This window comes from Rhynchophorus ferrugineus, unplaced genomic scaffold (assembly GCF_030347505.1).
Source record: "Rhynchophorus ferrugineus isolate W39M unplaced genomic scaffold, kcgeb_rfMv2 rfM1, whole genome shotgun sequence".
Taxonomy (NCBI): Eukaryota; Metazoa; Arthropoda; class Insecta; order Coleoptera; family Curculionidae; genus Rhynchophorus; species Rhynchophorus ferrugineus.
Window position 1 is genome coordinate 73,113,828 of NW_027472580.1, and position 26,347 is coordinate 73,140,174.

General features: G+C 32.2%; 3 protein-coding genes and 1 long non-coding RNA gene across 5 annotated transcripts; all 4 read right to left on the bottom strand.

The window, feature by feature from the left end:
• Positions 1–343: 343 nt before the first annotated feature.
• LOC143190264 (uncharacterized) lies at positions 344–738 on the bottom strand. Its single transcript, XR_013004200.1, has 2 exons — positions 599–738; positions 344–540 (listed from the first exon to the last, which is right to left on the bottom strand). It is a non-coding gene; the product is annotated as an uncharacterized LOC143190264 (long non-coding RNA).
• Positions 739–1,363: 625 nt separating this feature from the next.
• LOC143190248 (salivary C-type lectin 2) lies at positions 1,364–3,086 on the bottom strand. Its single transcript, XM_076394427.1, has 4 exons — positions 2,941–3,086; positions 2,836–2,882; positions 1,827–1,959; positions 1,364–1,767 (listed from the first exon to the last, which is right to left on the bottom strand). The coding sequence occupies exons 1-4, from the start codon at positions 2,996–2,998 to the stop codon at positions 1,391–1,393; spliced, it is 615 nt and encodes a 204-aa protein (XP_076250542.1). The 5' UTR covers positions 2,999–3,086; the 3' UTR covers positions 1,364–1,390.
• A 5,697-nt stretch (positions 3,087–8,783) lies between these two features.
• On the bottom strand, positions 8,784–10,551 carry LOC143190230 (salivary C-type lectin 2). Of its 2 annotated transcripts, none has more exons than XM_076394412.1 (4): positions 10,402–10,551; positions 10,302–10,348; positions 9,656–9,788; positions 8,784–9,596 (listed from the first exon to the last, which is right to left on the bottom strand). In XM_076394412.1, exons 1-4 carry the CDS (start codon positions 10,457–10,459, stop codon positions 9,220–9,222), a joined length of 615 nt encoding a protein of 204 aa, XP_076250527.1. In that variant the 5' UTR covers positions 10,460–10,551; the 3' UTR covers positions 8,784–9,219. The 2 variants fall into 2 exon arrangements, with proteins under 2 accessions (XP_076250527.1, XP_076250535.1); XM_076394420.1 differs by having other exon boundaries at positions 9,656–9,834; positions 10,402–10,472.
• Positions 10,552–20,459: 9,908 nt separating this feature from the next.
• LOC143190290 (salivary C-type lectin 2) lies at positions 20,460–24,221 on the bottom strand. Its single transcript, XM_076394503.1, has 3 exons — positions 24,064–24,221; positions 23,955–24,001; positions 20,460–21,005 (listed from the first exon to the last, which is right to left on the bottom strand). The coding sequence occupies exons 1-3, from the start codon at positions 24,125–24,127 to the stop codon at positions 20,568–20,570; spliced, it is 549 nt and encodes a 182-aa protein (XP_076250618.1). The 5' UTR covers positions 24,128–24,221; the 3' UTR covers positions 20,460–20,567.
• Positions 24,222–26,347: the final 2,126 nt, after the last annotated feature.

A 26,347-nucleotide genomic window follows, 5' to 3' on the forward strand; every position in this document is an offset into this window, starting at 1 on the left:
GTTCGCCACAATGGCTTTCAGGGCATGACGTTCCAGGAGCCGCGGATCTGGTCAACAAATTTGAACGAACATGAAAAAAATTGGCGGGAATATGACATATGTTTTGGTTTCGAAAAAAAACCTGTTTTTCCTTGTAATTTAATTATTACTATAACGATGTCTTTGAATGATAAATATGTGTTATATATCTATTAATGATTAATAATAAGACATATAATTATATAAAAACCTCATTAAAAACACGAAAAAATAAATAATTATATTTTACTTGCAGGAATCTGAAATAACATTTAACTTTGACTTCTGTTTTGCAAATGGTTATTACAAAAAAAACGTGTCAAAATTATGAGTTGTTTTTCTTATCTTTCATTGAATTATATTTATTGATACTCTCCAAAGTACAAAATTTGTGAAATAATATGGAAAAAGTATTTCACAACTGGTGGGCAACATGCAAACATTTTAAAACCACCCATTAAACGCACTAAAGTCAACAATCGTTTCTTAGCTTCTTTCCAAAAGAACTACCATATCTTCCACCTAAAATATAAAGTAAAACTCATTAAACCCAGTAGTTCTAGAGAAAAGAGTCACTTACCTCTTATTCCCTTATTCTTTGCACAGCAGATATATCACTAGTTTCAAGGTGTTACTTCTTCATTTTTTTCTAAGATATGTCTCAAATATGCTTGTTAGCAAGCTAATTTTTTGTTCTATAATTTGAAAAGATACTAACATAATATCCTCTTGTAAGGACTGTGGCTCTTCCATCCAAATCATCTTGCACTTGTCAGCTTTTATTTTTTGCCATTTTGTCTGAAATAATTTGAAATAATAATTAGAAGTGGTAATACTTTTATCAAATTAAGAAACGCCAACCTTGGAGGGGAATTAGTGGTTCTTGCAATATAATCAATCTTTCCATACTTTAAAACCTTCAATGTTGTGGAATGACTTTATGTGATCAAAGAGGTGTAATTTTGATCATATATATGCTCGCACAAAAGACATCAAAAAGCCAAAAATATGGTATACTTTATTCTGTTTAAGCTATAAAATTTACATAATGGTATAATAATTGTTATAAAGTTAATTTCGGAGTTATAGTTTACAGTAGAAAATACAACAAAAAAAGCAACATAATTATAGTCGTGTATATTGGAGATGAATACTGATAACAGCCTTCCAAAAATACTTGAAGATAATTATATCTTTAACTCAGCCCGTGTATACTTAGAAATTTTAAGAGGATTAATATTGATAATCATCATATAAACGTCAAATATTTTATATCCTGTTCAAGTTCCAATTTTTAGAAACTTATAATAAAACAATATTTTATAATATAATATAAATTACTAGATTATCTATAAGATTTTTATTAAGTCTCTTAAAATGGTTTAACATTAAATATTTCGCTTGCATCCAAATATATTATTCCATTATCAAAAGGCACCGGTACTCTATAACTGGGTCTTTCGTTCAACCGATTTTCTTCAGCTAAGAAACTGTAATCCCGTAAACCCTCTCCTCGCGGACCTTCAGCTCTGGGGACTTGACATAAATATTTGCGTGCTTCAACGCAAAAGTAGTCATTCCAGCCCATTTGATTAAAACCCTGCTTCAATTCTATACAGTGCTCTTTGAAGTATGCATTACTCGGTTCTCCAACTAGCCAGTCACTTAATCCTTCTCCTACTTTAGTACCAGTGGTATCCCAGTAGAATTTACCATCAGGATGTCTAATTCCAGCTAACCAATACCCAGCTAATAATATATAATTCATACGTAAATAAATTATGTTGTTCAGCATTGAAAATACATACTCCAAGCATCTTGTGGGGCTAATTTATATTCCTTCAAAAATGATTCAAGTGCTGCCTTATCGTTTTCATTAAGTAAACTAACCAATTCCAATCCGGCCTTCTCACACGCTTTTTTAGCTTCAGTCCAGTTTAACTGCATAATAAAATATTTAGAATTTAGTATACAATTTTATGTACAGTCCTACACATTAAAGGATTTATATTAAATCGTATCGGGTATATTTGTAACCAACGTTGTATGTTGAAGCCACTTTTCAGTATTTTTCAGTATCCAGCAGTGTCATTTTGTCGAAGTGCGAACAAAACGTTTTTTCTGAACCTTGGCCATGCCTGAATTTGTGCCGAGAAAATTGAATTTGCTGGAAGTTTTACTTTTTTATTTCAATGTGAAGAAGGAGGCGTCTGAAGGTCATCGAACGCAGTGCGAAGTTTATGACAATCACGCTGAATCAATTGTTTATTTCGATGTTTTAAAAGTGAATAAAAAACAAAAGAAATTAAAGATGAAGATTTGAAGACATCACTCGATGATGATTCGTGCAAGACGCAACAAGAATAAGCCGAATTTTTTGGGGAACCACAAGAAACAATTTCAAATTGCTATAAGAACATGGGAACGATCCAAAAGGATATATTGTGCCAATACCACGAACTGAAGCCAAGAGATATTGAGACACTGCTTCAACGCCAAAATGGGAAACATTTTTTTCCACTGTATTGCTACCGGTGCTGAGAAGTGAGGACGCTAGAAATTAGAATGAAGTGGTAGGATTCGTGACTTGTCTGACAAGAGCTTCACTTCTTATGAAGATACCAAAAGTGAATCAATTTGTGGAGAGCCTCAAAAGGATACATCGTTCTTTCGAGACGGAAGCCTTAAATTGCCTGAGAGATGGGAAAAAGCAGCGACTATCGTTGACAATATTTTGAATAAAATACTTTTTACGGATTTTTCACAATAAAAAAAATACTTTAATACTAATTACAGGCCAATAGGAAAAAAACTTACCGCTTCCTTTGACGCAAAATATAATTTATCCGGCGTTTCTACAAATTCTGAAAATGAGAATCATATAAAACTGTGAAATTATGAGTGAATTTTGATTGTACCGACCGCCAAGACATACGCCGAATATTGCGACTATAAAGATCGATACGAGTTTGACGTACATTTTTATAAATAGTCCAACCACAACCTTTCACCTTGATTATTACGCTTATACTGTATACCGTAAATTTTCGAGGGCTATTCGATAACGAATAGAGAGTAATTTTATGGTAGAGGGAGTCCTTATAACTATTATCCCATATATGTTTAGCATTGTTTTTGTTATTCCAAGTGAATAACAGACGTTCAAATTAACGAATTTATTAAAAACTCGAGTGTTGCTTGATTATGAATTATATAACAAAAATTATTTCAATTATAATCAAATATATTATATATCTATTATCACTACATAGTATAAAACAAAGTCGCCTTTTCTGTCCCTATATCCCTATGTGCGCTTAAATCTTTAAAACTACGCAACGGATTTTGATGCGGTTTTTTTCAATAGATAGAGTGATTCAAGAGGAAGGTTTATATGTATAATACATGCATAATATACTAAGGCAACATTGCCAATTTTAGAAGTTTCTAACGTGATGTCGTAAATTAACCTATTTTTTAGGCTTATTTAGCAATTAGCAAAAACGCTGCCCAACCCTACGAGTTAGATCAAATTAATGTACTACAGTATTGTAGACCATAAAAAGGTCTACAAAAAAGTCCGCGATGGTATATGTTTATCTTTTAGGGATAACCCACATTAACCATTTTTATTGTTTACTTTTTACGTGAGAAAATGGCTTATTTACGAAGCTATTTTAAGCAATACGGCATTAATCCTTATCGAATTAAGTACCTTAAATACAGTGTGCAATTAATATAGATCAATATGGTTCCTTACAGCATGTAAATTAAACAAATATTTTCGGAGATATTACAAATTTAAAATTTGCTTTTAAAAATGTGTAATATAATAAAAATTGTATGAATTTAGATATTCCAAAGATAGCAGGAAATCTTCATAGTAAGTATAGGGGAAGAGGGATTGTTTTACTCCAAATTTAATGCGTGCAGGCCAAGGGCAGTAATGAATGAACCAAAAATACTGGATCGATTTTAATCATGTTTTCATTGAGTGACATAGGCATATATATTTTATGCCCGTGCAAAGTCGGAGCGGGCCGCTATGTTTTTATATACAACGTTCATATTATTTCTGTAGTGTATTTAATTTAGTATCAGCATTGCACCCGTGCGAAGCCGGGGCGGGTCGCTAGTATATTATATATCTTTCGTCTAGAGTAAAACAAAGTTGTTGTAATGGAAATTAAAACCGGTAATTTGAAAACTATAGTAATTCCTTACACTTAAGGAAGGACACCTGATTCATCGGGTGATGGAGCTGTGTCGCGGTCTCTAGGCTACGCTAGTAGTCGTTAAACTGTAGACCCTGTGCGTTCGGGTAAAATCGGAATTTGCAATCGGAAATAATCGTCGGACGATCGCTATTTTTGACGATGCCTGCGACTAGGGAGATTTTTAATAATAAAAGTATCCTTTGATGTTTTGATTGATTTTATTTAAATTATTTTAAATAAATTTATTAAAATAAATATTACATTTATAGAGAAAATTTAGCATGTCAATTCTGCAAGAAAACATTCTTGGGTATAATCCATTATTTCAACCAACATTATGAAAACACATCTACAGTACGTCAGCCACCAGCTAGAGGTAGTCAATTCATTAATGGAGCTTGTGCCTTAAGAATAATAACAAAAACTGCATTGACTGGTACCAATTAGAAGTATATTTTAGTCGTTATATGTCTTAGTAATAGCATCTATTTTAGGTGAAGTATCCCTTGAATATACTGCGAATATACTAACAGTTTGCCGGTATCAGAAGTTTGGTTATAGATAAGACGCAGTCCTACTCATGAGGTCCCAAGCAATACTGGGAATATTCAAATATTTCTAACACTGGGGTCAGCGCAGTATAGTCAATCTACCAGACCACGATGATTTTTAATGTATCCTGTCGTTTTTTGGCGGATTGGTAGTTTACTTTTTTTGCAGAGGAGTGGGAAGTGTAGACGCTATTTCTTTTGCAGATAGCGTGCTCGGTTTTGGGCTGACCATTAGAACTTGCGGTCGAATTGGAGACCGAGGTATGATACCTTCTAGAGCCAGGGGATAGGAACTTTATCGATTTGCTCGGGTATATCTGCAGCCGCCAGAACTTGTGCAACGCAATCGCCTGGCTCAGTTGGACTTGGAGTCTGTCGCGAATAGCGTTGGAGTTGTAGCGGGTTGTGAAGAATGCTGTGCATCTACATAAAATTCTGTGTGAATCAAGAATGATTGTGGAGTGGGAAATCAGCCATGTACAGGTTGAACAGGGCAGGAGCTAGTAGAGAATTTTGCGGAACTCCTGCGGAGATTTGATTTCGAGAGGAGACTGCGTCACCGATCCTCATTTGAAAGGATCTACCGTCCAAGTATGAATCTATCAGCTAGATTAGTCATTCGATAGACCAAGCTGTTTAGCTTTGAATATTAAACCGTCGTGCCAAACTTGGTCGAAAACTCGACGAAGTGAACCAATTGCATCCTATAGCGGCTCGTAGAATAGCGATTAAGGCAAGTAATAGCAAGTAATTAGTTATATGCCTAATATATGATTTGTTTTGATGCTTATAGTATCGCCGCCACGGAGGGCATACATTCGGGCGGTATACTATTTTGTATTAATTTAGAATAAATGGTTGACCAAGAGCTTTTAATTTAATTATAATTCTTTTGGCGAATTCGTTGAAAATTAAGAATTTATTGTTTACATAAGTAAATATATCAAACATGGGTAAATTGAAAATATTACAATATAAAATAAATAAATATTCCATAAAAATATATCCTTCAGAAAATTAGAACTTGCCGAAAATATGTTACCCTTATCTATCTTATATCAGAATGTAGCAGCTCTCTTACTTTCTTTCTATATCTATTATATTGATTTTTATATTTTTATAGTTCGGTTCCAACCTTTGTAGGGTGAAGACGTATTTTCAATACACTCCAAGCTCTAGAAAGATACATTTCTTTAAAAAAAAAATCCGAGTATTTTATTACTGTTATTTAAATGAGTGTTAAAAACGCATAACAGGTGCGGCTATCCGTCTCTCAGTGGACCTAAAGTGTAGTGAATACGTGTTTACGTGACCAGACAAAAAGACGGCATTCCATTTTTATCAACGTTTTAAAATTATTTTCCCTTATTTTACAACAGTCCTTTTAAAATTCGTTTATAGTATTTTTGCTCTAAAACTAGTGCAAAAAATAATACATTAGTGAAAAATGGGGTGCGTGAAATAAACAATGTATTCATTTTATTTTTTATCTTTGGAAGTAAATAAAATAAAATAATAATAATCTAAAAATGGCAAACAATAGCGATACAACCAAATCACCTGAACACTATGATATAAGATTAGAACAATCAGCAATAACGCAAACCCCACAAACAGAATGGACAAAAGTCAATAACAAAAAACGATTGAGAAGTCCAGAAGAAGAAATCGTGAGGATGAAAACAAAAATCAGTGACTATTGGTTACAGAAACCAATAGAGACAAAAACAGCTTTAGCAACTTGTCGGAAAAAATTGAAGAGAATATACAACAAAGCCCTGAAAAACTTGTTCCCAAGCCACCACCAATAACAGTCTATAAGATAGGAGTAATAAAACACATCCATGACCTATTGAAAACCATTACTACGAACTACACAATTAAAACAGTGAGCTATGAAAGAATTAAAATCCAATTTTTCGAAGCGGAGCACTTTAAAGTTCTAGTAAAATAATTAGATGAAAGAAACACGCAATACCATACATTCAGGCCAAAATCCGAGAGAACATTTAAATTCGTGTTGAAAGGATTACATCACGGGACGGACTTTAACACCATCAAGGTAGCCCTAGCTGAAAAAGGCCACGAGGTCGTAAATGTTCACAATATACGACATCGCAGGACAAAAAAACCTCTGCCTATGTTCCATATTAATTTAAAACCTAATAGAAATAATAAGGCATATGAGGTGTATGAAATCACCAAATTGGAAAATAATATTATTAAATGCCAACCACCACATACAAAAAGAATTATACCACAATGCACGAGGTGTCAAGCGCACGAGCACACAAAGACTTACTTTCGCAAATCATATAGATGCGTAAAATGAGCAGTAGAACACAAAACAGGAGATTGTACTGGTAAAGTTCGCGGTGAAAAAGTGAAATGTGCTAACTGTAACGGAAAACATCCAGCCAACTACAAGGGTTGCGCAGTTCACAAGCAACTACAACAGAAACTCTATCCTGCCTTAAGGGAAAAAAGGCATCAACAGCAACAAAAACAATCCACACCTACCAGTCTACATGCCCAAATGGTTGAAAATGGTTCAGCACAAAAACGAGAAACCACATCATAACCTACTGAAACTAGCAGCAACATTTCTAGATTAGAAAACATGATGGCCAAACTAGTGGATCAAATGAGTATGATGCTTGGGCTACTCACAACCGTCGTCAGCAAACTTGCCTAATACCTGAAACCATTAGCTACAAAATCACCGTCTGGAATGCGAATGGGCTCCAACAAAACGCCAGGGAACTAAAAATTTTTGTAACTGAACAAAATATTGACGTTAAGATGGTTTCCGAAACACATTTTACGGACAAACATTATTTGAAAATTCTCAAATATCAAACTTTATAATACAAATTACCCTGATTATAAAGCACATGGAGGTACAGCCATAATAATTCGAGATGATATAAAGCATTTCGAAAAAGAAAAATTCCGCAAACACTACCTGCAAGCCACCAGTATAACCATAGAGGAAGTCCGTGGACCACAACAATGTCTACGATTTATTGCGCACCCAAACATAACAACAAGGCAGAACACTTTCAAGAATTCTTCAGTACGTTAGGTAATAGATTTATAGATTATTTATATTTTTAGGTAAAGAACTACTAAAAGCAATAAAGACAGATAATTTACAACATATCTCTACTGGTGAACCAATATATTGGCCTTCAGACAGAAATAAAAAACCAGATACAATAGATTTCTGTATTGCAAAAAATATTGATACAAAAAAATGTTATGCAGAGTCATGTTTCGACCTGTCTTCTGATCATTCACCAATAATAGCAACAATTTCTTCAAAGATTAACCCCCTTCTCTGTGTAATAATAGAACTAACTGGCCCTTATTTAGAGAATACTTCTCAGAAAAGACCAAAACATCTCTCTAAAGTTACCGTTACAAACTGATGAAATGGATATAGAAATAGCAGCAATAAACCTTACAAAAATATACAGGCGGCAGCATATTCCGCTGTTAGGAGTAACAGTGAAACATTTCCAAGAAAAAATACACATATGTCATGTACAGTACAGAAAAAGGTAGCAGAAAAAATAAAGTTACGACGGAATTGGCAACAGTAAAGAACCGAAGAGAATAAAAGAAAATTTAATGGGGCAATAAAAGAAATGAAAGAACTAATCCAAAATGAACAAAACCAAGGTATTTGAGAATATCTAGAAAACTTGACACCTGCTGAGGCTACAGACTATTCGTTATGGAAAGTAACAAAAAAGCTTAGGAGATCCCGGCAGCATAATCCACCTAATAAAACAAACAAAAATAATTGGGTTAGAAGCAAGAAAGAGAAGGCCGACATTTTCTCAAAACACTTAAAAAATGTTTTGAGATGGGTTTGAAAAAGGGCTGATGGGTCCTCCTAGATATATATCTAGATTTAAGTTATTGTGAAGATAAATATTAGGTTAGTCGGCAACGACTAGTAACAATGTAAAAAATAAATAAATAATTTTGATGTTGTTCATTATGAGTTGTTTAATAATTTATTATGTCAGGTTAAGCTGATATTATGGATTCACAATGGTTTTTACCATTTAATTCATTAACGTATGTTACATATTACATTGATTATAAATTGCAGAGTTACATTATATAATAGGTAATAGAAAATACAACAAAAAAGCGATATAATTATAGTCGTGTATATAGAGATGAATACTGATAATAGCCTCCCAAAAATATTTGAAGATAATTATATCTCAGCCCAAGTATACTTGGAAATTTTAAGAGCATTACTATTGATAATCATCATATAAATGCCAAATATTTTATATCCTGTTTAAGTCCCAATTCCCAGAAACGTGTAGTAAAAATATTTTAATTAATTACAAATTAATTGATTTCTACAATAATAATTTAATAAAATCTAGATTTAAACATATGTTGATAAATTAAAAGGGTTTATTAACAAATATTTCGCTTGCATCAAGATATATTACTCCATCATCAAAAGGCATCGGTACCCTATAACTGGGTATTTCGTTCAAGCGATTTTCCTCAGCCAAGAAGTTGTAATCTCTTAAGCCCCCTCCGCGAGGACCTTCAGCTCTGGGGACTTGACATAAATATTTGCGTGCTTCAACGCAAAAGTAATCATTCCAGCCCATTTCGCTAAACGCCTGCTTTAACTCTATGCAGTGCTCTTTGTAGTAAGCATTGCTCGGCTCTCCAATTAGCCAGTCACTTAATCCTTCTCCTACTTTAGTACCGGTGGTATCCCAGTAGAATTTACCATCAGGATGTCTAATTCCAGCTAACCAATATCCAGCTAAAAATATATAAACCATATATGAACAAATTACGTTGTTCAGAATTGTAAATACATACTCCACTCATCTTGTGGGACTAACTTATATTCTCTCAAAAACGATTCAAGTGCCGCTTTGTCATTTTCACTAAGTAAACTAACCAATTCCAATCCAGCTTCCTCACAGGCTTTTTTAGCTTCAGTCCAGTTTAGCTGCATAACAAAATATTGGTAATTGTCTACTCATTTTTATATGGACCTACAAATTAAATTCAAAGGATTTACAACAGATGGTGTTACTGTTTATTAAATTGCATCATATACATTTGTAAGCAACTTCATGCTGAAGCCACACACTATTTTTAGGGCATTAAAAATGTCTCAAAGTGATTTTAACACCGAAAACAAAGAGCGTTCTGTATAGCCAGAAAAAGTGAAGATGGGGATTTGAAAGTATTACATGATATATCCATGAAAGGGCTATCGACCAGAACAGATGCGTTTGGGCAGAGCACTGCGCAAAAAATAACCGGAATATAAGCAAAAATTCATTTGTGTTATTCTTTCGAGATGAAATCGTAAATTGCTTGAAAAATGGGAAAAGGTAGCAGCTATCGATGGTCAATAGTTCAAATAAGATACGCTTTATTTATTTTTCGAAATAAAGCTTCAAATTAGAAAGCAAATCCTTTAAATCTAATTTACAGGTCCATAGAAAAAACTTACCGCTTCCTTTGACGCAAAATATAATTTATCTGGAGTTTCTACAAATTCTAAAAAACTGATCATGTAAAATGTGAAATTATAAGTGAATTAACGTACTGACCGCCAAGACATACGTTGAATAATGCGACTATAAAGATCGATACAAGTTTGACGTACATTTTTATAAATAGTCCAACCACAACCTAACGTCTTGATTATTATATTTATACTGAGTACCGTAAATTTTCAAGGGCTATTCAGTAACGTAACGTAGAGACGGCAAATTCACGCCAGAGGGAGTCCTAAAAACTGTTACGTAGGTTTACCATATATATAGTGTTTATTAATATTGTTTTTTTATTCAAGTGTTGTTCAGTAATGCAATGTTCAGTAAAAACTAATATTGTACAGTTATGAATTATATAGATCAAATTGTAAAAGCAAGTTTTCTTTGATTAAATTTTCTCGATATTTTTTTCCCTAAAACACAGACAAAGACATGTGTCATTCAAGGAAATCCCAAATCGTTCCGAGAGATACGGAGTCACTACCTTTTATTTATTCAATTTTACTTTGTCTTGTACTTTCCAACCAGAGTTCTATCAATGTTGTTCAGTCATCAATTATATAATAGAAATTAATTCTGTTATGGTTAAATATATTAAATATTAATTATAAAATATTATATTTTGTGAAAGAGTGTTGTAATGGAAAGAAAAACTATCAATTTGAGCATTGTAGTTGAATCAGGGCAATATTCGAACCTGACAAAATAGCTTACTCTCTATAATAATCGAGGGCAAGTTGTTTTGTTAATGATCTAAATGCATCACTCCTTCTTTTAACTGCCATATATTATTAGACTAGTGCGTTATTTTGAGCTGCATTATTTTGTTTTGTGCTTTACGAGCATTAACAGCAGATGGATTTTGATTGAATGGAAAAAAGTGATTTTCTACGTAACAAAAGTTTTTGAGAGCGAAGAAAAGTATCGAACTTTTATTCTGGGATTCCCACGGCCAGCCAGTCAATTTTGCATTGTTCAGTATCAACATTTTTATTCGCTGATATATCGACATCCTTAGTATGTTAATTTTAATTATACACATATTTAACTATATGTTTGAGTTTATATAATAGGTGCTTTATATAACATGCCAACTATTACATGACCGTACGCATAACAAAATTTTATTGGCCATGAATATTCCACCTCGGAGTCGGTGTGGGTCTCCTTTGCTAACCCATAACTTTTTGCACTGTTGATTGTTGTAGTAGATATACTACAATCACAATTATTCAAAATGGCATTTCCAGTAAATTAGGACGGTATCCATTCTCATCCAATTTGGATCTTTTCTAATGTATGTAAACGTTTGGAAACTATTGATTCATCAATTTTCATAAATTTTTTATCATTCAGGCTATTTTTTGTCATTAATATTAAAATCGCATCGGACGAACCATCATTAACAGCAGGTTTTTAAATCAATGATTAGAATCTGTATACATTGAATAATATGAGTCAATGACACTAAAAAGAAAATTATTTATGTAGAAGAATGTTAAAATTATGGATCAGTTAGGATATGTTGTTCATATTGATACCTCTGATCAAATTACATGCAAGCAGCTAATATATACTGCATACATTATAATAGATATAAAACGTTCTAACCTTTCAATTAAAAATTGATATAGCGAAACAAATTAGGACTTTTATTTATTGATATTTCTTAAGTTACATCAATACTGTGTGTATAATCACTATATTTGTATTGCTGGCGATCTAATCTTAAACACATTTTGTATATAATATATATGATTTTATCTGTTGTTTAAAATTGCGTTAAGATTTAGATGGTACACGTATTTTTATAGAATTTTAAAACAAATGATAAAATTGTTTTTTAATCAATCATTTAGTAATGCGTAGGTTGAATAAAACTTGTATATTATTTAATTTTAAACATTTTCTTGACCACCAAGTAGGCAAATTACTTGCTCGCGTCAAAAAGCTTTAATTTTCCAAGTCTTGGCCGTGAGGTCCTTCTTTTCTGCTAATTTGACATATATTTTCGTCTCTCATCGCAAGGGTAGTCGTTCCAAACGTATTCGTCGTCTCCGAATTTCAGTTCTAGACAATGTTCTTTATAAAAGGAGTTGCTGGGATCTCCAATTTCCCAATTTTTTTCCATGACAACTTTGGTGCCAGTGGTGTCCCAGATGAAGGTACCGTTAGGATGTCGTATTCCTGACAACGAATATCCATACAATTCATCAATCAACGTCTTTTCCTTTTCGTTTATCATACTGACTAATTCAAACAAATTGTTTCAATAAAATAATCATTTATATTATTTTTATACTAAATTAAGTAGACCTGTGATATTTTTTTACAATGTATTTCATTTAAAATGTGCTCTGCTAAACTGATGCTAGTAGTCATGAGAAATGTTTTTTTTATGTAGTTGTTGCTATACTTTAATAATACTCAAAGGATTCAACCGAGATATAGGTTTTAAAAGTAAACAAAGAAGAGATCAATGAAGTTTCCCAGGCGTTTAAATTACAAATGATTGTGCAAGTCAACTAGAAACAGTTTAAATATTGTTTCTGATGTTTTACGACATAAAAAGGAAAGTATTCGCACACAAGTTCTTCATAGAAAATACTACGTTGTCCCTACTTCAGCTAGGAAACTATTAGACATTTTGGAATTGATACACACGAATAAACACGAATATACACGAATATTTTGAAATACACGTTCTGAATTTAACACAAAAAATATTACGTTTAACTAATATAGACTTGTGTTTGTATATGATAATATATATTGTTTTGTAGAGTACTATATTTTTAAGGTCATAACACTTGAGTAGTTATTGAATAAAATTATTCTTAGTCCACTGCCATTACACACTTTTCTTATGTTCACCTTCCTTGCGGTCGTTGCGGGCTAGAGAATCTTCCATAAACATTGACCATGTCTTGTTCTCCATTATTCTAGTATATGTGACCTTTGTAAAGACGTGTCAAAAGTGCAACATTTATGTCACAAATGCGGCGTTAAAAAAACTGTAACAGTAACAGCTTACGAAAGTGCGATCTGAAAAAAGTGAGTACAGTAGAAAATAAATGCAAAATGCCATAAAGTGTTAAGGGTCAAAAACTCAACATCACTCAACATGTAGAAGAACACTGCACAAAAAAAAGATAAAATGACATATTGTAGTTTTAAATCTAGAGAACATGACTAGAACACAGAACGAACAGGTACTCTACAATGCGTGGATGAACGAAAAGTCGGCGCGGGACAGCCTTAAAATTGCATTAGCCAATATGTAAAAACAGATATGCACCCTCCAGCTGCAACTAAATAAAAATAGCACTGAGGACAAAGACAAAACAATGATAACCACCAAGCCAACAAAACCAGTCCAATTCTAACATATGAAACAGATGAAGAAGAATTGCAGAAAGAAGTAGGCTGGATAACGGTTAAAAATAAAAAAAGAAAAGCAAATAATACCCTAGGATCTTCACCGCAGCAATTAAAAATAAAACAAAACAATGGACAAAATAATGAAATTAGAATGCCCAGACCACCCGAATTATCGTAAGTAATGTTATCGACTTTGACTTGCTTGCTGGACGAAAAATCGAACTTCTTACAAAATTGAACTTAATACCGCAATGCAAAAGATGCCAATTCACTGGCATGGACGCACACAGCAATTCTGCACAAGAGAACCCAAATATGTAAATGTTCAGGCAAATATATCACTACAAAGTATAGAAAACATAAAAAAGCTAAGGCGAAATGTGCAAACTGTAATGAAGTACATCCGGTAAGTTATAGAGGATGTGCAGTTGCCAAAACATTACAAAAGAGTCGAAATAAAGTAGCTCAAGTTAAACTTCGAGAAACAGTGGTTCAAAAGAAATAATCGAAAAGATATAACTTATATTAATGGTGAAAGAAGGATTTGCTGAAGAATTGAACGACGAATTCAACTAAATGTACATCTCAACAACTGAATAATTGAATTTTGAAGCAGAAAAATTGATAGTAGATATTTAATAATCTGCTTGGAATAATACACCAGAAATTAAGAGTACAATTAAAGGAATTAATTATTCAAAAGAACTGAAGAAAATGGTAGCTGAAAAACGAAAATAAGGAAAAATTGGCACCAAAAGAGAACACTTGAAAATAAATATAGTTTAAACAATATAACCTAAAAACTGAAAAGCGAAATACTGGAAATTAAAAACAAATTTATAAATGACTATCTGAGAAATTTAAGACATGATGAAGAAACTGATTATTTACTCTGGAAAGCCACGAAATATCTAAAGCGCTCATGTTTACACAGCCCAGTTATAAGAGACCTCTGTGGAAATTGGGCACGTGACAATCACCAAAAAAGCCGACTTGCCTTTGCTGAATATCTAGAAAAAACTTTCAAACCAAAGGAAACTAAAATTGAATATAATTTGCCGGACATATACGCTGAAAATTCAATGATTGAATTAGTCACGCCGAAAAAGCTAATTAAAGTTATTAAAACTGACATTAACCTCTGAAAATCATCAGGCTACGTTTCAATAACAGGAGAATTACAGTAACAACTACCAAGAAAGGGAATTATAAAACTTACTAACTTGATCAATACAGCATTTAGATTAAAACATGTTCCAGGCATTTGGATGATGGCGGAAATTATAATGATCCCAAAACCTGGGAAGTCACTAAACGAAATAAAATCCTATAGAGCTATGTCACTGCTGCCAGTAATATATAAGGTTCTTGATAAACTCCCGTTGAAAAGAATAAAACCGATCATAGAGAGAAAAAACCTAATAAAAACACACCAGTTTGGGTTTACTAACAAGAATTCAACAATTGACCTGGTCGACAGAATAACAGATGTTATTGAAAAAGCCTACGAAAGTAAAAAAGTATGCCGAGCTATATTCTTAGATGTAGGCCTTGTTCATAAACTACAGAAAATACTACCAAAACAACACACCGAACTTTAAAATCGTACATTACAACCAGAATGTTTAGAGTCAAACAAGAAGAAGCTTACTCTACAATAAAAGAAGCTAAAGCAGGTGAACCACAAGGAAGTGTACTGGGGCCAATGCTTTATCTACTCTACAGTTGTGATATACCACAAATGGAGAATATTACGATGGCTACATTTGCTGATGATACTTTGACTATAGCTGTCGGAGACAATAGTGAAGAAGCCTCACGAAAATTATAACAGACAAGTGACAATATAAATAATTGGACACAAGCTTGGAAGATAATAATTAATGAAAATAAATCTGTACATGCGCAGTTCACCTATAAACAGACCGTACAAGCACCAATAAGATTAAATAACAATATCATTCCATATAGGAACAACGCTAAATATCTCGGAATGAATTTCGATGCAAAACTTCGCTGGAAGGAACATATAAAGAAGAAATGAAAAGAACTGGAATTGAATTATGAGAAAATGTACTTGCTAATGGAAGAAAATTACTATTATATAAGCAAATACTGAAACCTATATGGACATACGGAATTCAATTATGAGAATGTTCTGCAAAGTGTAACAAAAATAAAATACAAATTTTTCAGAACAAAGTCCTGAGAGATATTGTAGTAGGTTAGATGGAATCGATTAATAACAATGTATTAATAGAATAATTTTAAAAAAATTTAATGTTTTATGTCAGGGGCTTGATTCAAAAAATATATTATATTTTTTATGTACTTTTATAGGGACAATATTATAAATAACAATTGTACTAAACACTGCAAGAAATAAAACTTTCTTAAATATGTTATAAAATCGTAGTTCATTATTATATTATATCAAATTATTTATTAACAAACTATTACACTGCCTGCAAAATCATGATATATTTAATCATAAATCTTAGGCATGAGGGCATTCCTTTCTAATATATTGTTGACATGTATATCATAATATTAATCATTCGAATGCAGTTCCTTATTTGCAAGTTTTAGTTCCACACAGTGCTTTCTACTGTAACCGTTGTTGCCGAGCTGCCAGTTTTTTACTGCCTCTCCGGTCTCATTTCCAGTAGAGTCCCAGAAGAATGTATCATTAAAGTATCGTATGCTTAATAATCAATATCCTACCCATCTCTCAGTTGGAGTCAAGTTCTTATCGTTAGTATTTTTCTATATTTTTTCCAGTGATGCTTTTTGTTTTTGGTTTACTAGTTTCAAGCCAGACCCGCGGCATGCTTTGGTGTCAGTTCAGTTTTCCTGTGGGAAAAAATCATTCAAATAAAAAATAATGATATTTGTTAACAGTGTTTTAAAAGATATAGACTCGAAATAATACATAAAAAAGCCGTTGAATCTGTAGCTTTAAGTTAAAACTAAATATTAATAGTTGAAAACTTAAGTTCAAGGAGTTTGAGCCTATTTCAGTAATTCCTCCTCATAGACAATGTATTAGATATAACGTGCAATATGTTGGTATCTATTATGATTTTGTTCTATTAGAAAGGTAAGTGTTCCATACTAATTACTTTTTACACATTATCTGATTTGAAGTTGAACATTTACTCACAAACTCAAAAATTTTCAGAGCTTAGCAACGTTTAATTAACTATTTATATACATACATGCGATGAGAAAGAATCGAGGAGAAGGAAAGTGAAGAGGAGTTTTCTGACGTATTTACTGAATTTCGGAATCAGCAAGGTATAGTGTATTACCAGCTACTAAAACCGAATGATACTGTTACTTCAGATGTTTACCGATGTTAATTGAACAAATTTAGGGAAACATTGCTGCAATAGAGACAACATATGCAGTAGTAACTAACAGATGCAAAGGTATTCTCTTGCATGACAACCATGTCGTAAGAGTTGTGAAGAGTTGTGTTGCAGTTCGAATATGAAGTGTTGCAGCCTCCAGCGTATTTACTAGATGTGGCGCCTTGTGATAACCACTTGTTCAGGAAGATGCACCATGGCTTGGCTGGTATATGGTTTGTAAATATTGAAAAAGGGCAAAAATTGATTTTATGGCATGTTGCCATAAAAATGGGAAAAGTTTTACAATACTATAAAAAATATTTCGTTAATATATAGTCTCATTTTTTTAACAAATAACTTTATAAAATTTAAAATAATCATATTTTTTTAAACAATTAAATTAGTAATTAATATAATAATAACACAAAGTAACAATTTCCCCAGCTCAAACCAAATCCGGTTTTTTTTGTAACGAATTTCGTCTTCAAAAGAGAAATATTGGATGTAAAATACGTAAACATCCCAAATACTGAGTCTGTGTTTACTAACATTAATCGATTATTGTTATTAAAAACTTCAAAAATACGAAAACAATATGTTTAATTAATTGATTTAATAGATCAATATTTGTCATTTCCATGTACCAATTAGTTAACAGTTCAAATGATAATGTGCGGAAAAACAATAAATATTTGGATGCTTACTACAAAAGATAGGTTTACAACTAACAGTCGCGATAAGGAATAATAATAATTGGTAAAATATTTTTGCACTGATGTTTCCGAGGACTGGCATCTTTTAGCATAACATATTTTCATTTTAAATTAATCGATGACTTCATCGGTTATAGAAGAAGCTAGGCATCTGCACGAGCTAGTCACATCCACACTGGCGTCTTATTTACCGAGTGATAGCAATGTATTTAAAGTATTATAATACTTTTGATGACTAACCGAGAATAGACGTAAATGACTACTAGAAAATTTTAAATACAAAAAGTATAAACAACTAAGTAATATTGACCCTACCTTATCGTTTATATTGGGCGTTCTGTGAAGGTGTCTATCTCTCAACCAACACTACGTTGGTTCCGCAGGACTTCGAACATTCTTCACTAAATATCCCCACAGTTGTATCTCATTTTTCAGATCGTAGTTAATGGTCTTGATATGTATTTTTGTCAAAGCTGTTCGTTGAGCCTTCTACCTAAAAGAAGCCACAGAAGATTATAAGGAATTTTTTCATTCGAACGACATGTCCAAGCCATTTTAATCTGAGTCTATCAGTTTGTTCCCCAACTGTGCTATGATTGTCGCATCTTAGAATATCTAATACAACCTCAGAGAGAAACTTGTAGATTTGCCATATGATAATGTGTGTAACTGTTCAGAATTTGAAAATTTGGATAAGTTATATGATAGGAAGAATACTAACTCTTTTTCAGATATATTAAATAGATTAGGGAGAATGCAATGATGGAAATATATCAAGTTTACAAATACCAGACAGTAACAGTGACCAATTCCCAGAACCGTACAGAAAAATTGGAAAGATAAGCATTCGAAACAGGCGGATGTTAGTCTTGATTGTAATACTTCTCCTCTCTTCCACCCACACCATCTTGGAAAAGCAAAAGTCTATTTTCACTTATTGCTGATCTCAATTACTTATACCTCATTAAAATTTAAAATAGTAAGCAATACATCGGTTGTCAGAACTTAGAGTTAGCGTCAGTGAACATAATGGAAAGCAGTAAGAAAATCAACAAAAAATGACAATCGGATGCTTTTTACATCTATTACGTTCCACCATTAGCTGGCATAGCCTGAAACGTAAATTTAATTCGGTCTAAATTCCAGTTATCCTTCTCGGCAAGTCTCATTTGTATGATCTTTATAAATTGCTTTGCGAAAATTGATAGGAGACTTAATAGGTCAATTGAAAAGTCCCCGGCCTGCCATCGTAAAACACATTTTTGTGGCAAAATTAGTTTTTCTTATACAACATAATTCCCTTCAGGGGTAATATACTGATTATAACGACTTTCCTCCAACTTTTCACTCAGTTTCGGCGATCACATCTTCATTCGACAAAAATTTCTTCCCAGCGAGCATTCTTTTGAGATCTGAGAACAGGAAATAGTTGCTGGGGTCCAGATGTGGGGAATATTGTGGATGACGAATCAATTCGAAGCCCAATTCATGGATTTTTGCCATCATTTTCACTGACGTGTGACAGGGTGCATTGTTTTGGTGAAACAGCATTATCTTTTTCATCAAGTGCGGCCGTTCTTCGGCGATTTCGTTCTTCAAGCGGTTCAATAACACCACGTAATAGTTGTTTGTCCTTCCTTTTTCAAGGTAGTTAATGAAAACTATCCCATGCGCATCCCAAAATACAGATGCCATAACCTTGTCAGCCGACTGTTGCGTTTTCCCATGCTTTGGAGCGGGTTATTTGTGTACAGTCTACTCGTATGACTGTTGATTGGACTTCGGAATGAAATGATGGAGCCATGTTTCATCCATTGTCACATACCGATGCAAAAACTCGGGTTTATTAAGCTTGATCATCTTCAAATACTGCTCCGAATCATCAACTCATCATTGTTTTTGGTCAAAAGTGAGCTCACGCGGAACCCACTTTACACAGTGAATGATATGACGCACACGTTCAGTTGATATCTTTAGAGTATTATTATTTAAATTCAATTTACGGTTATTCAAAATAATTCTGTGGATTTTTAAAAATGTTTTCGTCGGTAACAACCTCTTATGGGCATCCGCTGCGTTCACCGTTTTCGGCGTTGATTTCACCACGTCAAACTTAGCATAACAATTCTTGATGGTTAATTTTCCTGAGGCAGTGTTAGGAAACTCGACATCAAGCGAAGTTTTTGCTTCAACTGTATTATTATCCTTCGAAAAGCAATATTTTATCAACACGCCAAATTCCTTTTTATAAATTTTTTTCACAATAACAAAAGTTGCTTCATTCAAAATTCTACAATTCACAAACCAATGATTCGACAGCTGTCAAATTTATACTCGTATCTTTTGAGGGTTAGGGTTAACTAAAAACATAGGGATTTAAATCTAGTAGCGCCATCTATGTGACAGGCCGGGGACTTTTCAATTGACCTGTTATTCCTCGATCGATCTTACACTGTTATACTGTCGCTTTTTTGCGCCATAATGTTTAATATTATATTATTAAGTGATATTATAGCCTGATAAAAGAAATAGATGTCAATAAATATATATAAATAAAAATTAATTACACAATAACAAAAACAGAACGAAAAGTTTCTCAAATATGTTCAATTATTGATTTTTTTAACTGCAATATCATCCTCTAAGAGTTAGTTGAATAAAACTATTTTCTATATTTTAAAAATGTATTTAATTAACATGCTTTATAATACATAAGGTTAAAAAAATAATGTTAGTGAAAAATACTACTTTTTCTTTGGATAATCGTCATATTCTAATTTGATTCCAGGTAGGAATAATAAAAGTCTCTTTTCAAAAAGCTATAATCATCCAAGTCTTGTCCATGTGGCCTTTCTTTTTGAATATATTGACATATATATCTGCGATTTTCGTCGCAAAAGTAATCATTCCAACCCAAGTGCTCGTCTACAATCTTTAGTTCTATGCAGTGTTCTTTACTATTACCATTGCTGGGCTCGCCAAGCTGCCAGTTGTTTACTTCCTCTCCTACTTGAGTTCCAGTCGTGTCCCAGATGAATGTGCCATTAGGGTATCGTATTCCCGATAACCAATATCCTGTCCACTTATCACTTGGAGTCAACTTGTATCTTTCTATAAATTTTTCCAGTGAAACTCTTTCTTTTTCGTTTAGCACACTGGCTAGTTCCATTCCGGCCTCGCGGCATGCTTGCTTGGCGTCAGTCCAGTTTGCCTGTAGGAACAAATCATGTAAATGCAATACTAATGATTTATGTTAATAATGGTGCAAAATACAGATTCATTACAACATTATACAAATATTTTGTGATTTTGTGTTATTTGTTTTCTACAATTTGAAGTTAAAAACCAGTTACTATTTGAAAACTTATTTTTATAAATTTAAAGAATATGAACATAGGATAAGTTTTGAATAATACTCGATTTTTAGATCAAAAGAAGCCATTTTCTAGAAAATTGACAAAGATGGACTAGAGATGATCAAGAAGTAAATAGAGATTTCTCTTTATAGACAATTCTGGAGAAATATGTTACAACGTGCTATATCTAGATTATACTATAATAGACTTTTAAATCCAATTTATAAGTTTGTTTGAATCACTATGCAAAGACCCCCGAATACATTTGATTAGTTTGTTTCATTTTTATAGGGGGTTTGTTATTTATTTCTTTTAGGCGCCACCTTTCTATGCGATACATAAACGAATATTCTGCGTTTTCGTAACTAATTTTTTGCCAACATCTTTATTAGATATGCTTAGTACAATCTTAACCATAAATTAATTTATTAGTACATTTAATTTGTAGTTGAACTAACTCATAGGCAAGACAAGTGCGAGATAAATACATCAATATGTGTTCCTCATATGGAATGTATGTTTTTTTGCAAATTTATTTGATTTACAGGTCATCATGCAGTTGATTACGTATATATATATATATATATATATATATATATATATATATATATATATATATATATTTAGCTATAGGTATTGGTAATTAATCGAAGACTTTTGTTTTGGCGGCGTTGGATGGCTAGTTGATTTGAATTTTTAGTGCAACCCCATATTTGCACCCCATAGGTCCGAATTTATTTTATGATTGTCTGATAAACCAATCTCTTCGATTTTAGATCAAGTTGAGAGTATCTTCAGATCAACCAGTAGGGTTGTTTTATTTTGGTTCTAATGTGTTTTGCTATTTGTCTAACATGATGTTTCCAATTTAATCTACCATCAGGATGGATGCCGAGGTGATTCTGCTTGAAGAATCGGGCATCCATTGAGTGATATGATTAAGTTTTTACTATTTCGCCGCAATGCAAAATTAACGTGTACAGATTTGGAGCTATTGAAGTTGAATTATCCAATCTTAGTCCATTTATAGATTTTGTTGACTGCTACTTGTACTTTCTCTACTGCTCTATGTAGAGATATGTTGTTTGAAATAATAATTGTGTCATCTGAAAAGGTTCCAAGTAGTGTTTCCTTTGTTGTTGGCATGTCAGCAGTGTAAAGCAAATACAGGAGAGGTCCTAAGACGCTACCCTGTGGAACTCCAGCCGAAATAGTGCGAGATTCTAAATTTTCTTCCGAAAAGATATGACTCCACCAGTTGACAATAGTTACGCGGTAACAATTTGCTCATCTTAAAGATTAATCTGAAATGCCAAACCCGATTAAAAGCTTGTGATACCTCCAGGAATATTGCAGGGCAGTATTTCTTTTCCTTCAACGCCTTTTCAATAGCCGCCGTTACTCTGTGCACTTTGATTAATTGTTGATCGATTGTGGTGATTTCGAAAACCAAACCTGGAAATCTGGTATTATTACAAAATGTTTAACATGTCTAAATATTGGTTTCTCAAATAGTTTTGATATTGCAGGTAGCAGCGAAATAAGGCCTGTAAGATTCAACTTGTTCTGCAGGTTTATCAGGTAACTAAATTATAATTTAAAAAAATAGTTCGCTATAATGTTTCTTCGCTCTAAGAATTTTTTTGTTATCTTTTCTTTCATGAAGTTTCTGACTATTTCAAAAACAGGAGGATCTTGCTACATATCGTAAATTATTTGGATCAAGGATTTGATCATTGTTTTTACCTGTTTTTACCTTATAAATATATGTATATATATAGTTTTTTTTCTATATTTCACCAAGATCTCAACAAATGGATTAAAAAAATATATAGGCCAAAGTATAAATCCAAAATATATACAAATGTAACAATGCAAAAATTGTGAAGGTGAACAAGATGAGTGAGACTACTCTATGAGCATATTTTTAACATTTGAATAGTGTCAAATTCTATTCTCCTTTTAAAAAAATGCATATTAAAGTAGCATCAATAGAATATGCGAAGCATCAGTATAAACAGTACTAATAACCTAACTTAATTGTACAATTTTATGGTTTTCACTACTCTCTACAAAGAATAACAGCTTTCCATTTAAAATTATTGTGTTATTCACTGTATACAGACGTAAGAATTGCATCTTCAACAATCATTACTTTTGCCGTTTGATTTTAAGAAATCCGATATCAACATCCATCAAACGCATTTTAGAAACTTTTCTCAATTGTCAATGACAAAAACATTCGATGAAAATTCGAAAACGAAAAGTTGTAGAAAATGATCGAGAATATGTTATTCAATATATATTGTACCAATTGTTCTAAATAAATTTATTTTCAAAGTGTAAATATAATCATGTAAGTATAGTGATACTTCGTCTAGTTTCGTACTGACAATGAATGCCAGTAAATATGCGAATATTCACAGATAACAAGACGGGTTCTACTTAGTTTCATTAATGCATATGATAATGTTTGAATAATGCAACGTTTAAAATGTGACACAAATTCATAATCAAGAAGCATTACAATTAAAAAAGTCTTTGTTCAAATAGAGACTGCATATTTTGGTACAAAATTTCTGCATTAGATGTACATTCTATGTAAAAATGAAATACTGCAAATACACTAGAATCTATGAACTGTATGTGTATTTTATATGAAATAATGTATAATCTACATTATACATGAAAATAATAAGTATATATTTATAGACAACAGAACCTTATTTACTCAGAATAAAATTGTAGAAACTTAAAACCGAGTCTATTAGGCATTTTTAACATTGTTATGTGTAAATACTCACCGCTTCATCTGATACAAAATAGGTTTTATCTGAACCCCTTACGAATTCTGTAACAAAACAAAGAACAGTGTGACAGTTGTAGAAAGGCAACAAATATTTGGGTGCTTACCAAAATAATATAGGTTTATAGCTAATATTGTTACGAAAATGAATATCAATAATGGGTAAATCATTTTGCACTGATATCTGCGAGAAGACTGAAGTTTTTAGAAAAAAATATTTTTTATATGAACCGGTGAGTTTATCGGTTTTGGACGAAGCTGGAATCTACATTAAGAAATAATAAATGAAATACTATGACATTTAACCATAGTATAGTAACATAAAATCAACATGTTTATATAAACAATTAATATACTAGATAAATAGTGTTTATTTTGTAATAACTTTATCATTGTTTTGAGAATATTTTTGATTATTACCAATAAATATTATGATTGAATAAATAAGCATTAGTACAACAAAGTCAATAACAGTTCATGAAAACTATTAATTAATTTATTTATCTCTCTCTCTCTCTCTCTCTCTCTCTCTCTCTCTTTCTCTTATCTCTATCTGCTTAACATATATTTGCTATCTTCGTGTGATGCTTTAGAGTATCTAATATTATGTCGTATAATAAATGTATAATAAAAAATATATTCAACTTTATGTCAAATTAGCTGATAGCCGCCTGCCTTGCTGAGCATATGTTGATTGTGAAATAAAATATTTTTAACAAAAAAATTGAATGTTGAACAAAAAGAAAACGTTTTGAAATAAAATATGTGCATAATAATGGTTGTAATAACTAAATCAAAAAAAATTACCTATCTACTAAACGTATTCTATATTCTACTATATACACACAATTTATCTTAATACCTACCTAAACCTATTTATTTATTTACAATGTTATTTTAACTACTACCAACTGATCACTTTGAAGTCCGTACGAGCAACAAATTAGATTTCTTTTGTTCGTAATTTAAATTTGTGTATGTATCACAAAATTATCTTATTATTTCTGTATTGTAGAAATCAAGAAAATGGTAGCTGAAAAACTAAAACTACGAAAAAGCTTATACTAAAATAAAACCTTTAACCTTACAACCCAAGGCTAAAAACGGAAATACTGGAAATTAATAGAAATCCATAAATAAAGAATACAAAAGCGAATAAGAAATAGTGAAAGGTAACAGACCATTCGCTCTGGAAATCCACACAAAAACTAAAGCGATAATATTTATACATTGCGCCTTGTTATACAATCATTGACATACTCAAGATACGTGGGCATACCACAACTAACAAAAAGCGGAGGCATTCGGTGACTAGAACAAACTCAAATTTTCAAAGAAATGTGAGAGCGAATAGAATTTGGTGAACATAGACTGGGACGATATGACGATTCAAAAATATCAAGGTTAACATCTGAAGGCTATGATTAAATCATAACAGGTAATTGTAACAAATTCTAATAAACACTTTTAAACTTATTAGCTTGTTCAACGTAGCGTTTTAGCTAAAACATGTAGCAGATGCTTGGAGAGTGATTTAAATTATCATGATATCAATAGACCTACCTTACTTATATCTTACTGCTACGTTATCAGTTAAGGTATTAAAAAAAATTCTGTCGAAAAGAATACAACTGATTATAGAGAGCAAAAATCTAATACCAACACACCAGTTTGGGTTTATTAACAAACTTTTAACCGTTACTGCATAGAACAAAAGATGTTATTGAAAAATACTATTAAAGTCAAAGATAAATAGCATAATTTTAGCTGTAGCATTAGTTTTAATAGGAGTTGGCTTGACTGTCGCGTTCCTAATCTATAGAAAATGTTACCAAAACAACACACTGAACTATTAAAATCTTACATCAATGAAGAAAATGTTTTGTTGAAATGTTTAGCGTCAAAAAATGGGAAGTTATTAGCCTAATTAGGCTAGACAAATACCGACTGTGGCTTATGAACTCAATAGAGCCGCAAAAAGACGTCTTGACTCAGTTATATTCTTGGACGTAGAGCCCAATCTTTGATGGACGACCGATTTTCCTGGAAAAGGGATTTACATATAAACTTCATAAAAAGTTACCGAAGCAAAACTTCTACATCTCAGCCAGGATATTTAGAGTTAAAAAATAACCTTACCCAAGAATGAAAGCAATAAAAATAGGTAACACAAAACTTTTCTTTATCTACTCTGTACATTGATATAGCACAAATATGCATAGGGAAATATAACATAGCAATATGAATAATAATATTGTCGTATACAGTAATAACAAATAACCTTGTAACTTGGGATTCATATTGATGTAAAACTTATTAAAAAGTAATTAGCATATAAAAGACAAAAGAAAAGAACTCGAATTAAAATTTTAAAAAATGTATTGGTTTTTC